Genomic DNA, 15,558 nt, shown 5'->3' with positions numbered 1-15,558 from the left:
GTCAATGACACCCAGTGGCACAATAAACAATGTGTTTCACAGCTTGACCCAAAACATGAATATGGCTCTTACAATTATTATTATCAAAAAAAAAACTAAAGACTGGTACTTTGTCCCCAGGGGGCGCTAAAATTGACACAATCTATAAGTTCCTCAGAGGAGCTTTAATGTTGTGTTGTGAGTAGTTTTTGTCCTCATACTACCTTCTGGTATCTTGGTTTTTGCTTTGTCAGCGAAATCACCCCAAAAAACTGTTTTTTAAAGGACCTTTGAAACAAGTGCAGTAGAGTCCAAAGTACAGATTGGTACAGTCAAGTAGCAGAAACAGACAGTAGTGAGTAGTGAAGTTAAGTACTGTATTTTAGTAAACATACCCCTGAGGATATTCAACATAGGATCTAAACTAAACTGTAAATGGTGTTTTTGCCACTCAGTCTTTCTGCTGAACTTCTCCCCCACCCATACACCTGACTCCCAAGAGCAAGTGAATCAAATTTTCATCTCCTGAGGGGGAGGAGGAGTCGCCTGTGTGCCAGCTCAGGGTTGCATCATGCCTGGGAACTTTGCTTCAATGAGGGGGGAGAGAGAGAGAGACAGGGAGAGGGAGAGAAAGAGAGAGAGAGAGAGAGAGAGAGAGAGAGAGAGAGAGACGGTTGCAGTGTTGCCACCAAAACACACACAGTGAGCAACATCACCTGCGGAGAGAAACACGCTCAGTACTCTGGATATCCCTCGTGGCTTTGGGAACACGCACCCCCCACGTTGTTGTGTGCGCTTCTAGTCTGGGAATAAACCCTAAACCGTCCTTCTCGGTGGATATCAAGGGGGGAAAAGGGGGGGCGCCCAAATCTGTCCCTGTAAGGACGGGACCTTTTGAAAAGCTCAAGCAACAACAATGGACCCCGTCTCCTCTGGGAACTCACTCCTGGAGCCGAGCTGCACACTCTCATGGGATTGTAGCGTTTCAAACCCGGACCACGTTCCTCTGTTTACTTGTTAAACAGTGTTTTAGTGTCTCGTGGAGAGAAGGGGTCATTGTTGGTCAGTTTGGAGCCCGTGATGCCCGCGAGGAACAGGTACAACCTGGTGGACGATTTGGCGGACTCGAGGATTCCGCTCCACAATGAGGAGGCGTACCAGCATGGGATTCATTTCCAAGCCAAGGTGAAACATTCAGATTTTCTGCTTCATGTTGTTGTTTTACTCAATCAGCTGAGAGATGTTGTTTTGAAGCGGAGTGGCAGGTGCACTGGACCCTTTCAGCCTTTCAGGGGGGGTCTACCATGAAGTTTGAACGCATGGCAGCTACACACATGTGGTCATGCTGCCAGTCTCATTGTAAAGTGTCTCAAAATATAATCTCCCTAATGTAATCCCCCAAATTAAAGTAATTTGTATTTTTAACCTCAAAAGTGAAACACCTCATTTTTCAGGATTCCTCCATATATTGGTTCCCACCTTAATTAATTCAGTGTGTTTATTCTAACCAAGGGGTAAAACTATATTAGGCTGTATGAGTGGATTTGCAAGGGATACACTTATATAAGTTTTGGAGCTGAACAGGAAATAGTGGTAGTAGGTGTAAAAATGAGGGAGTGTTATTGGTTCAAAGTCCATGTATATAAGACTGCTTACTTGCAGCATTCTCATCTCCTTTTGTTCCTCACTGTAGACATGCATAAATAGAAAATAAGAATTTCCCAGCACATGGGGGGAAACAAGCCAAAAATATACTAACAACAACACAGGCCCACATTTGTACACCATGTTTGGAACACTGTACATACAACACAAATTATACCTGCAGAGAGAAATCAGTGTCTCCACAATGTGAAGCAGTGTTCATTACTGTGGGATAGTGAATGTAAACAAGGACTCTACTGAAACAAATGCAATTAAATTCAAACACAGGGTAGTAGTCATAATGATAATAATGAAATAAATAAAAAAATCAAGATGATTTAGAGCCCTATGAATCCACCTCTGCACATTCTCCTAAGTAAACACAAATTTTCTTCTATTGTAAAGCTAGTTCTCTGTACAACACTTAAAACAGAGAGGCAGTAGTTCCCACACTCCATAAGAACATTTTGTTCACAATTAAACAGCATAAGTCTGCTATTATACCAACAGAAATCAAAAGCATTTGATGGTATACTGACTGCTATTAGGGAAAATCTCTGACTTCCACTATGTACCCTGTACACCTGTTGTTGCACAATGTAACTTCGGTTGAGCGGTTACTATCTCCTGGGAGAAGTAAGGCAGAGCTCTCTGGCAGGAAGCCCTGAAGGCAAACACCTCCTGTTACCTGTCCTGGCATTGTATTCTCAGCAGGAACATTATGACTGAGGGGAAGAGAGACTAAAGAGGATGTTAACTGAAGCAAAAAATAAGAGAGAGTGTGCAAGCAAGAAGCCTAAATAGACCTTGGGCAATCTCTGCCTGGCTTTTAGTCTGTGTTGAGATAGTGAATCGCACTTGAAAGCTTCAAGGCTGCAAAACTGCAACATATTGATGTTTGAAATATTGCTGTATAAAAACACAAGTGATACCTGCAATGGAACATCATTTAAGATGCTTTTCTTCTAATGCAAGACTTAAAGTGATTGAGTTTTCATTTTTGGACTTGGCAGAGTCAAAACACTGTCTTGGCCCTGCACCGTGGACCAATTATAAGTAGTGGATACTCTAGGTTACAATGGTCTGGCTGATGTTGAACTGCCTTAAATCAACCTCTGGTGTCATGGTGGCTACTTAAATTTCTGATTTACTGACCCTATATTTGACCCTACCGTGGCAGCTGTTAAAGGTGTAGTTTTTTTTATAAGATAAGATAAGATAAGATAAACTTTATTTGTCCCCCATTGGGGGAAATTCTTTTGTTACAGCAGCTTACAACACGGGACAGGGGACAACAATCTACTAACATAGTTAAAAAATATGATAACAATAATAATAGCAATGATAAAGGTAAAATAGAATAGAATAAAATAAAATAAAATGAAATAAAATATGACAACTATTACAGATGTATGCACACTATGTACACTTCTATCTGATAAATAGATAGTGAGGTATGTTATTGCACGGATAAGATTGCACCAGGTTATTTAAAAACAAACATACACAGTATGAAGAAACAGTGTGATTCAGATTCAATAGTTATTTGTGAATGTGCCAAGTCACATAGTAACTGCCATGTAGTGGAATGAAAGATGAGAACCAATTTGAAATACTTATCAACAGTAAGCGTACTATGTATGGTGGATAACCATCAGCACAGCTCCTGTTTGGAGAGCTAAGCTTTGTGTTGCTGCAGACAAGGTCACAATAAACCCATATTTTAGCCATTCTCATAAAGTGTACGCTTATTTTGGGAAATTTCCACTGCTTCACCTTAACATAAACAGCCCTTTCCTTTGGGACTATGCTGTTAATCACATGACAATTTACTCCAAAACCCAAACTCCTTTTTGAAGTGAAATAATAAATGTTGATGATTATGACAGATTATATAGCTATAATGGGTGGCATGATATATTCTAACATGTGCTGTGATTGTTTACTACAGTACGTTGGGAGCCTCGACGTGCCCAGACCAAACAGCCGGATGGAGATCGTGGCAGCCATGAGGAGAATCAGGGTAAGATGAAGTCATGAAGCACACAGAAACACAACCTTCATCAATCTTGTGGTGATGAAAAAACAATAATCATGCACCCAAAGCACGGAGCTTGAGGCTGCTAGACGAGGTATTGAGCTTGTGATGATGCCTTCACTGTCTGGACAATTGAGCTCTACTTTTGGGAAATAAACACAGGATGCATTTTGTAGAAATGAAAAGAGAGAATTGGATGGTGTGGCTAGAGTAGCATGGTTTATTACCTAGACTGTTTGTGAGAGTTGAAGGGCAGACAGTGTGTACGTGTGTGTGTGTGTGTGTGTGTGTGTTATCACAACTTTTAATTAAAGTCAGACTGAGTTATTTTATTGTGTTGAGCTGATAGAATGGAAAAAAAAGACAACTTTTTTTTCTCTTGGCTGGATCTGCCTTCTCTCTTTCCCCTTGCATTGACTTCCTCCTTATTGTTATTCACACCATCATATCATAGTCAGCCTTTTTTGCCGGGGTGTTACTATGGGGATCATGTAATCATTTTCCCTCTCGTTGTCCCAGCAGGCTAGCATTTTCCTACAGAAGCTAATGCAGAGAGCACTATCAGACAGCTGGGGCGGTTCTGTAATTTGAGTGTGACTCACTAGCCCAGCTCGGTTCAGACACGACAAGGCTCTCAAGCCCGGCTGAGTGAACATGCCAGAAAGAGAAGTGAGATTTTTACTTTACAGAGCTGCTGAAAATCCATAATGTGCATTTATCCTCTGAAAAATGCATGAGTCCTGAGGTACAACATTGAAACTGATTTTGAATCCTTTTGGGGAATCGTCCTACTTAGAGATTTGTTTTGGCTCATGTAGAGTGTAAAAGATTTGGTTTGTAGGTGGCTGCTTTGTTATGTTGAGTGTGAAACTGTGCGTGTGTGTAGAATCAGAACAAATCATGCTGCTGAAAAGACTTTTTTTGATCAAACAAAATAAAAATCAACCAAGTCGGTCTTTGGAAAGAGACAAATTGGCTGAGATTGCCAATTGTGTGTGGCATTTCCTCTTATTCCCAAACTGATAAATCACTACAGATGTAAAGTAAACACTACCTTGAAGTTGATGCGCCACATGCACAGAAAGAGCATCAAACAGCAGGTATATGGAGGTAAGAAAGATGATTTAAATTACGTCAAGAAAAAGATTACCTCTGGAAAAAACAACATAAACCAACCTGTTTTAACATCAAGTCAACCTTTTCTTGCACACATATTTTTAGGAAGTCCAGATCAAAGAGTGCACAAATGGTATCATTAGTGTTTATTTATATCCTTAGTGTGCGCTCAGATATGGGGGCATACACTTTGTGTTTTTGTATCTCTTTATATTTAGCCCCCCCTTGAGATCCAAAGAAAGCCTTGAATGAATTAAAGATGAGTTTGGTCTATTTAGGTCGTAACTCTCAGCCTATTGTATAGGCTACCTTTGCTTTTGAATGGTTAATGAATAAAGCAGAGCGCAGCTTTCTAGAGTCCCCTGTGACAGATGTAAACAGGAGAGGCCGGCAGATGGAAAAGACCAATCTATAAAAAACCCAACCTCTAGTTCATCAATATGTCATGTGTTTAATGTTGTCTCTGTTGACTGGGACTAGAGTGATAATGCTATTTATAGTCAGATGTTATTACTGTTGACTGACCGATGGATGACTCTGGCTTAGTTTTACTGCGTCATGTCATCTTTGTTGTTAAAGCTTTAAAGGCGAGATAACATGACTTCCGAGAGCAGCAGGCGCTGTGGGTGCAAGTGGCAGTATAATGGCCACTAATGATAACGGCAATATAACTAATTATCATGGCAATATAAAGGGTAGGGATGTTCCGAAGCTATCAATTTCTGAGTCATTTTAACAGAAATGTAAACTCCACCTAACAACTAGTCTGCAGATGAATACAGTCAAAAATGAGCACAATTTATCTAACACAGTTAAACACAGTTTGCAGAGTATGGCAAACAACAGCAGAGCTAGCGCCCCCAGCCTCCAGTTTCCTTGCAGGTTAACGTCCACATGTTTGTGCTGGTTAAAAATTGCTCTGGGCCAGTGGCTGTATGCATGTTTAACCAGAACAGCCTACGTACAATTTAATAAACATTTTGTAGACCAAAATACTGCCTAACTGCTCCACCCTTCAAGATGCAGTCTGTCGTCTGTGCTTGTTTACATTGGGGTGGTAGAGCATTACAGCATCATGATATTATCCAGTAACTGGAGCTACAGCCCCGGCTAGTGGCAGGTGACAGCTTAGACACAACATTTGACCAGCATTTTGTGCCTATAATAATAAAGATAAATGTAATTAACTGACTTGCATTGATTGATTGCAATCTGGGGACATACAGGGAGGATGATGGCGTTTAATTGTTTAGCTGACAGAAGCCAGGTTTCAGAAAAATGTATGTATCATGTTTTTTGATTTCAAAGTTTGACCAGTAATGGGAGTAAGATCACTTTAGGGAGCTCCAAATGTTTAGGCTTCACTCTTGGGGAGCTGTCATGTCCTCCATTTTTTAATACAGTCTGTGATTCAGAATTTTAAACTGACCTACTCAGTATAAAAATGTGTTTTCTTTTATTTTCCAACTGGTTTTCTAATAACCTCACGAAGATGACTGACAACACTTCAAGAAGTAGCCTTACATAGACAACAAAAACAATGCAACCCTTAACATGGTGCACCATGGTGGCAAATTTCAGCCAATTTTCATTCTTTCTCTTCACTTCTATTGAGAACCAGAACAATTGTTCCTCCCTGCAAAAGCCAAGCGTACCACTTTTGCCAGTTGCATCACACTTGATGTGAAATTATTATTGATTTTTTCATAGAACACTTTACAAATAAGTGACAACAAGGCATGCTCTCCCAAATGTAACAAACAAAAGCTTACCAGAATGGTACAAAAAGCTGGAGAAAAAAATGTAACAGGACATTCAGCACATTTATAACAACACACATTGTCATGTTTTTAAAGTGGCCCTGTGTGAAAAAGATGAGCTTTCTTATCGTTTGTGCTGCTTAAGTTTTAAATACACAGAGAAGTAGGTCTCATTATTATGCCAACCTTCTCTTTTAGGCTCACACATTAAAAAAAGAGAAGCTTGTGAGTGTTTCAGAGTGCAGGCACCAATTGCCAAGTCAGATGTAATTAGTTATGTGTGGAGTAATTTTGCCTGGCCTTATAGACTTTCTCCTCATTGCTCTTCACCAAAGAAAGAACTTGTCCTTAATTTAAAAGCACAACATTTCAGCCGAGGGGACTGTGCAGAGACTGCAGGGTTGAGTGTGAGTAAAGAGAGTGGGGAATGAAGTGATGGCACTGGGAGAAAGACTTGAGAGGAAGTCCTGGCATGGGGAGAGGTTGCGTGGTGGCTGGCAGAGGCGTAGTCGTTTCATCTCCCTCGGCTAATCTCTTTAGTCTCAGTCGATGTGAGAAAACAGGAGCAAACATGAGAGGAGAGAGAGGCGCGGCAGACGACACCGGATGATCATCTCTGAGCAAACAGAGAATATGACAGAGCAGGGGTGGGCTGTGTGCTCACTGAGTCAAGACCTCCGCCGTTTAACAAACACACACACCTGCCACTCCCACAGAGAGAAAGTGAAAGGACCCAGTTTTGTACCCTGTGGATCTTTTCAGCGTTGTGTTTTTGTTAAACTTTCTCCCTTTATGGCCGGCTGCTCCTACTGTGCTGCTGTGTGAGAACTTGCTTCATTCAGTTTGACCAGTGGTATAGAAACCACCCTGAGTGTGTTAACACACGTTTTTTTTTTGCACATATGAGTGTGTGTTTGTGAGCTCTGGTGCTCCAAAATAGCAAGACCCTTTGCATTCTAACAACCTCCATAATTGATTAACGCAGCTGAATGACAAAAGCTGGGGTGGCTGCATCCCACACAGCGAGGTTTGGTGTAGTTTGCCACAGCTCACTGCCTCCGAAAAGGACGTGTGTATGTACTGGAATTTACTCGGGAAACAAACATGCTCTATTTACAGGAGGGCCGCTGTGTCCCTCAAAAAGGAAACAAGTTTAAGGCTATTCTCTCTTCTGTCATCCCCCCTCTCCCTCCACTTGTTTTCTTTCCACCCCTCACTCTCCTCCTACAAAAATAGACTGTCTCAATTTAGCCCATCTCTGCCCATCTACTCTGTGCAGGCAGGAATAGATTTTTTAGGCTGAGGGCAAGCTATACATGCTTTCCTTTGAATTTTGATCGGCTCTAATGGGATTTTAAGCCTCTCTCACATGTCCATCAGGATGCAGCCTACCTCCTCTGCCAGACTGCCAAGAGTCTTGCTAAGAAATTACATGGCCCCCTTCTTTCTGCATTTGTCCCCATGTCTGTCAGGGGTGTCTCATGGGAAGATCTCTTGTTTTCCATGTGGGAAAATAAAAACTTGGTTCAATTATTAATTTTTTTTTCTTGTACCTTAATTTCAGTAAGGGTCAGATGAGTCTGTGTCAGTCCTCCGAGTGCATGCTTAGCTGTCGTGTCTCAGTCAGGAGCAGATGTCTGGTAGACATGATGGATATCGTGGGGAAAACAGGCCCTGCAGACCTTTTAAAGAGAGAAACAGATATTTTTACTCTGTACTTGGTGTCCTTATGTGTCTTTAGACTTTACTCAAACTGAAGATGGAAGACCTAAAGCAAAAAGAGCTACATTATTGTGTATAAGACAGATTTGAAGGGGTAGAGGCTCATATTTTCTATTGTGACCTTGCAGTCCAGCAAGCCACTAAATTAGGTGTCCAAATAAATGTGTGTGATGGGATGTGTGATACTATGAGAGAGTTCATAGTATTGGTACATTATGTTGTCATCAATTGCAGTTCTGTGGTCATGCAAGGCCATTGACGTTGTTTATAATACAGAGCGAGCGCTCTACTGCAGACCACGGGCCAAACAAATGGTATATCTTCCACATTGATTGAATCCGCTGCATTACAAGGCTACATACGCTGGTTAAGACAATTTTAGACTTGTATATAAAAAGTCTTCCTTATAGTTCTCAGTGTTTTGTGATAAACTGTGTATCCCCTCATGATATCAGAGCAGCACAACCTGTGTCTCTTTTGGTGTCAGATAACATATGCGGTGCACTGCAAAGATGGTAAACACAAAGACAGAGTCTCAGGAGTAGTTGAAAAGCTTGGACATCCACCTTGAATAACGTAAACCGTAAGATGATGTTTTTGAAACAGGTACTATTGCATTACCCACAGTATTGGGATGAACCAACAAAAGTTCCCAACATGAGATGAGTTCATAAGGAATTGTTTTGTATAATTGTTGTAGTAATACATAATTTTCATTTTTAGATATCTTCCATAAAAATGGACGCCGGTTTGGCTCAGTGGTTAAATCTCACATCCCATGGACAGAGTCTAAGTCATCCCTCACTCTTTCTTCAGTGCTTCCTACTCTATCCACTGTCCTGTGAGCTTAAAAAAGGCATAAAAAGGGGGCTGCTCTGGCTTATCAGTGAATGCACAGAGGTCGTAGTCGAGGCATCAGTCGTTGGTTGGACTTGACCCTTTGTGATCCAAAATTCCCACCAAAAAGCTATAAAAGGCAGCCCAAAAGCTCAGAGTGATTAATACTTGTCGAGTATGCTGAGCTAAATACAAAGAAATTCTTCTTTTTATTTTTCCTTTCAACCTTAGTAGGGATGGGAAGGATGGGTTACTCATATGACTCAATGCAATGTGATCCAATATTGTACGATATCATGTGATCTTTGATCTGCTCTATTTATGATATGATTTGATACAACAGATCGTTCACAATCTCTTGTCACTTATTAACTTTTGCAGGATCTGATCTGTTAATGATATGATGTAATCATAGACTGTATAAATAATGGATGTAGTATCTGTGACGTCACCCATCTGTTTCTGAAGCGCTGTTATGAAGCCAATTGTCGGCGGGCGTCATATTGGAAATGCTGAACTCAACATAACTGCTGTCGAGCGGGTGTGATGTAAAGAGGTGGGCTTTGAGCCTCCTAGCCAACAGCTACAGTGTTCCCGCCTCTCGTAATGGAAAACTTGTAATCTTAATATCTTTGAAATTGCTGCGTTAGGAAAAAATCACCCCCATACAGTGTGTGCTGATCAAGAAATTAGCTATCCAGACTACACTCATTTTTTTTGTACCAGGCTGTAAACATGTTTATTTCTGCTGTAAAGATCAGCTTTTTTGAATTGGTGTGTATGTGGTTTCCAGTGTTTCTGGAGCAAGCCTCAAGTGGACACTCGAGGAACTGCAGTTTTTAACACTTACTCATTGGCTTCAATTCTCGCAGTCGGAGGTTGCTGCTTGGATGTAATACAATACAATATGATACCTGTTACATGGACCATGATAACATAAACATCACGATACAGTGATTCTGAGACATTCGATGAATAGTAAGATAATCACATGATGACACAGCAGACATCATAATATCTGATTAGCTGAAGAATACAAAATGCCCCTAAAAGATAAAGTACAAAAGAACAAACAAACTACTCCTAAATATCACTGAGTCAAAATTGTTCTAAGTTTCCTGTCCCCACATGTCCCAGAAAACGAGGAGAAATGGGAGCACAGCTTAACTCCAGGGGGGTTTCAGATCTATGGCAGAGGGTGGATGGTCGGGTGTTGTTTTGTGTGCATTCTCATGTGTGAGTAGAGGACATGTATTTAGCGAGGCATGACACATACTGGGGGGCATTGTTTTCACTTTGTAGCCTATTCATGCTAGCTTAATGGCAGATGTACAAGAGCGTAATAGGTGACCTATATGTGAACTGGATTAAAAGTGATGCCAGCTTTCAAAGGATGCAGTCAGCCTTTGTTTATCCAAACCCTCCTAAGAACTGGTGTCCCATTCTTGTTTATTAACAGTCACTTTAAAATGAGTCACAATGTGTTGTAACTTTTTAACTTCTGCTTGATCGGCTCTGTTTGAAAAGTGTCATAGTGACAGTAATCTAGGAGTCTTCAGGGAGATGGTTCAAGAGCTTCTAATTCTATAGTGAGTACTTGCAGGCCTAGATATTGAACCACTATACTTGCTAGACCAACTGTTAACAAGCCAGCTAGCCAGGACCGTGCTTGTGCATGTAGAACAAAACACAGCTACAAACTTTTGTAACTCTGCTATTCATACATTACTGTTTACAAGCCCAGCAAGTATTATGTTCTGTATTGAATTTTAATCACTTAAAGGTTCCATTGATGAGGGACAGAAGCTCTTTAAGCTAACAAGCCTTCTAGCTGACTTCCAACAAAAAACTTTGGTTTCCTATCAGGACTATCGATTTAAAATGTAAGTTTAAATACTTAAACTTTTGCATTATCTTTACGTTTTAGCTAAGGATATTAGATAAAAGTGAACTGTTGTTATTATGTTATATTGGTCATAAGTGCAAATTTTTTGCTATAAGTTCCAAAAGATTGGTGCATAAACCAATTCTGATATTGGGATGTAATGATACCGTTAATTCACAATAAGATAAGATGAGATAAGATACTCCTTTATTCATCCCACAACTGGGAAATTCACGGAGTTACAGCAGCAAACAAAAAGGTGTACAGTACAAGAATTCCAACAAGAATATATATAGAAAAAAATATCCATCAGAGACTACAGCTTGGCCATAATTCTCCTGTCAGCCACCACCTCCACAGGGTCCAGGACTGAGCTGGCCTTCTTCACCAGTTAGTTCAGTTTGGCTCTCCTGTATCCTGTCCACCCACAGCAGGTGAAATCCTTCCAATGTGGCGTTCGTGTCCGGTGTTAGCTCTGTTAGCATGATGCTACTCTGCCAGTATTCCCTCTGGTGCTGGGTTAGCTCGCCCCCCTAATCGTAGACAGATCTTACATTCCCATTACGGTGGGTGGAAGGAAAGATTTCCAATAAAATTTCCAATGCCGGGTTCATAATACACTTTATTAAGTATTTTAGCACCTTCAAAGAGGCAGTAGCCAAAAGTGCCCACAACGTTGTCTGCTACATTGTTGCAACATTGTCTGTTATACAGTCAGTTCTGTTGTTGTAAAGTTGTCAGTTACATTTTTCTATTACCTTGTAACATTATCTATTACGCAGTTGTTACATAGTCATTACATTCTCGTAAGATTGTCTTTTATGTTGTTTGTTGCGTTATTTGTTGCATTTCCATGTCTCTCTGTTACTTGCAGAGCTGGTTTGGAGACAATACTTGCAACTGCGGGGTGCAGAGATTCAGATCGTCCTCTAGTTTAATGTTAGTGGATGGGAGTCTAAAAGACAAATGCTAAAACGCTGCAGGGCATCTGTCATAACAGACATTGTGATGTGAATCGAGAGAAGTCAAAGGCAGATAGTGCCCTCTGATCAAAAAGGGTATTGATATTAATTTTTCATCTCATCGCTTGTAACTGTCTCCAATCTGTACCGATTTTCGTCTATCTTTGAAGGTGTCATTACATCCCTATCAGATAAAGGCCTCCTTTTTCCCCTTTGATAAATGTTTTAGCATCATCGATTTATTTATCCACAAAAATGTTGTTGTTTCACATCTACAGTCGAATAAAACATTTATTTCTGGCTACTCTGCAGCTGAAACGTGATGCTTTATAGTCGAAGTCAGAGGAGAAACACTTAGATAATATTACACCAGCAGCCCCCTGAGCCTCAAACACATTACCTCTGTGAAATGATGAGGTTGAAAGCTATATCTCACCTTTAAAAGATGCATAGAGTGGTTTTAATGCACTCTAAAGTTAATATCAGGTTATGTAAGCCACATCTCTTCTTGCAGTATTTTTTCTGCTTAGCTCATGCTTATTTTTTTTCCCACACTTGTGTGCTGTTGGTTAAATACACTGCAGGGACAGCAGGTCTTTGCTCACATGGATGGACAGACAGGTGGTGAGTGGTCCCTGCCTCCACGAGCAGCATCGTGTCGCACGCATAAACACACACACATATACACACACACACACAGGCTCCTGCTTTCATCATCCGCCCTGAAGCAATGCCATGTCTTTCAGCACTACAATTAGTCAAGCTTTATATACTCTGATCCTTTCTACCCACGCTCTCCCAAAACAAGCCCCATGCTCAGAAAAAGACATCACTGAAGCCATGAACTCAATCCTGCTGCCGCGCCTGAAGGCACATTTTCTTTACAGACATTCCCTGACCATTGATCCTCACAGCCTCGGCACACACACTGGACATAGTTGTGTTTTCATTTTAGATTAATTTAATTGATAAATGTATATAGAGTGTGTTGTTTGAAGCATTTCCCGGTTTGAAAAAGCGTCATTTCTAAGAATAACACAAGAGAAGTGTTTTTTAACTGAAAAGGGCAGATGTGAGCGTGAAATCTAACGATTGCCGTCAACAACCAGGTCAGCTGTAAGAAGAAGGCAGGGTTATTTTCTGAATCTATTCAGGTGTATTTAATATGTCAGCAAGTCAGAGCTTACATTTCTGTGAAAAGATCCTGCTCCTGAAACCTGCTGGTTACTGTGTTGCAAAGCTTCCTGTGGCTAATCTCAAGTACAAACACAGCTAAAGTCAACAGAACAGGAGCTGGACATGTGTGTGTGTGTGTGTGTGTGTGTGTGTGTGTGTGTGTGTGTGTGTGTGTGTGTGTGTGTGTGTGTGTGTGTGTGTGTGTATAGGGTGGGTTAGTGTGCCTATGCATGTGTGTGTGTTCTTGTACCTGCACCTGCACATTGGCAGTCATGCAAGCATGTTTGCATCCAGGTGCTCCCGTGTCCTTGGGTTTGCACAGGGCGCCATATGGAAGGTGTAAGGCAAGAAATTCTCATAGATGTACAAAGCCGGGACAAGGTTACAGACAGCTGTTACAAGAGGATGCAATCCAATACAAGGACAACACAAAGTTGAGCTAAAAAAATGATCTCAGAGATTACTCCCTGGCTTTCTTACCTACTACCAGTCTGTGTGAAATACTTCATTCTGATTGGTCAAAACCCCATATGGTGATTACTTCTCAACACTAAGGTGGGGCCAGGTACAACCTGACCATGCATGTCGTATTAGATTATTTGGTAGAAACAAATGTGACACATTTGCCTCTGCCTGTTGACACTGTGGAAAAAAGGTTAGTATCCTGTATCATTGTAAATTAGTAAACACTGTGGCAAAGTTACTCTTTGTCTCAGGCTGGTCTTCAGTATCAGGAATGATATTTAGTGGGCACAGATATGAGAGCAGCCTGAGGAACCTCTAGGCCCCAAGCAACTCTGATAGGGAAAGGTGGAGGAAGATCCTTTCTTCCAATCCAAGCAACATCAGAATGACTGACAGGGTGAGCAGGAACACTGACATGAAGCAGAGGGGTCTCTTTCTGCCATGAAGAGATTCTAATACCCAAAAACAACCGCTCCTTGTGTGGATGAGGCCTCTGTCAAAGTAATTCTCTAATCTGGAAATTGACAAATTGGGTTTGGTAATCCAAATTGTACACTCAGGGCAAATACATCCAAATTATTTCAGAAATGAAATGGCATTGTTTGCCCTAGTTCTTTTTAATCACAAATATTGAACCGCTCTTAAACATTCCTTTGACTTTGTCTCCATTTCAACCCCAAAAACACATCTTTAAAACACTCTGCAGGATTCAGGATGGGCTCAAAGTTTTATGCCGATGTGTTCAATTTAAAAAAACAACTTATTTTATTCAAACAAAGTAAGTCCATATTTAACCATAAACTCCTTTTCCATGTCACTCTAAAAACCATTCCAGGTTTGTGAGTTGTGCCTTTGTGCCTGGCAGCGTTCTTTCTTAGCATGAGTAGGCAGATAAACTAGGTCTATTGTATTATGGTATCGTTTGTTGGATAATGATTGAGGAAAGCGCTGCAGGCTTTTGAGCTGGCAGATAGGCTGCCCTACTTCTCAATGATATTTGGAGTTGTGTGAGTGTGTGGATGTGCATAGGTGTGTGAGCGCACATTCATCTCACTCCTCTCATCTTCTTCAAGCGCGCTACATGGAAAAGCCTCAAGGTCTCCTTCTCCTGCTCCCATCGTTCAAGGTCTACCCCCTGCGCAGACTTCCTCATTGTCTCGCCACCTTCATGCCTCTTTCATTGCGGCTTCATTTACTCTGCAGTCTGCTCTTGTCTCAGTTTGAGTTTGTTTAAACATGCAGGAAGCAGACAGGGTTTAAAAGCTCTGATGTAGAGTTGAAGGTAAATCATTACTGACTTCTGGATGTTGACATCTCCATTAACTGCTTACAAATGTCAGACATTCGTAGCTAATACAAATTTCTGTGGAGAACTTGGAATACCTATTAATGAAGCAATATAATGATTTTCAAATGAAGATGCACCAATAACATGCACTGGCTATTTCATAAATGGGAATCCCAGATATTTCATCCACCAGCTTGGGTTGTAATACGAGTTGCTCAAGTATTATATTAAACTTGCTTACTACAAATATTAGGAATGGAGAAACTCTTGACCTATCTACTAGGCCTCCCAGATATGAGAACAAACCAATGCAATACGATACAATGTATGAGGGTCAAGGTGGTTGGTAGGAAAAAAAATTCAATGGCTAAACTCTTCTTGAACTGAAATGATACACTTTCAGTCAGGACCACTCTCGTCAAAAGAATGAATCATTCACGTGCAGTAAGTTATATTTGGCGCTCTGGCTCTGTTCTGAGAGCTCCCTGCCCTTACAGGTACCTACGGAGAGCCCCTCTCTTTCATGTTCATACATGAAAAGCCAAGGCAGGGAGAGCAGCAGCAAAGACCCACAGGGGTGCAGAACAGGGCAGAAACCAGTGACGACACATATGGCACTGTTAAAATCAGACACAGTGTAAAAGGTGGAGCTGGGGTGGAGGTGCGTGGCAAGCGGTTTGCAGGGA

The 15,558-nt window shown here is 41.1% G+C and overlaps 1 protein-coding gene across 2 annotated transcripts in view; it reads left to right on the top strand.

Moving 5' to 3' along the window:
• Nucleotides 1-441: 441 nt before the first annotated feature.
• The window catches only part of si:dkey-34e4.1 (carboxyl-terminal PDZ ligand of neuronal nitric oxide synthase protein), a 67,343-nt gene continuing 52,226 nt past the window's right edge, over nt 442-15,558 (top strand). The window contains exons 1-2 of one of the 2 annotated variants that reach the window (XM_034710348.1): nt 442-1,164; nt 3,575-3,646. In XM_034710348.1, the coding sequence (XP_034566239.1) occupies nt 1,060-1,164; nt 3,575-3,646 (177 nt within the window). In that variant the 5' untranslated portion in view covers nt 442-1,059. The remainder of the gene's footprint in view (nt 1,165-3,574; nt 3,647-15,558) is intronic. The other variant, XM_034710347.1, reaches the window with a different exon arrangement.

This window comes from Notolabrus celidotus, chromosome 19, assembly GCF_009762535.1.
Source record: "Notolabrus celidotus isolate fNotCel1 chromosome 19, fNotCel1.pri, whole genome shotgun sequence".
Classification (NCBI taxonomy): Eukaryota; Metazoa; Chordata; class Actinopteri; order Labriformes; family Labridae; genus Notolabrus; species Notolabrus celidotus.
The sequence above is the reverse complement of the archived record's forward strand: the minus strand, read 5'-3'. Positions and strand labels throughout refer to the sequence as shown.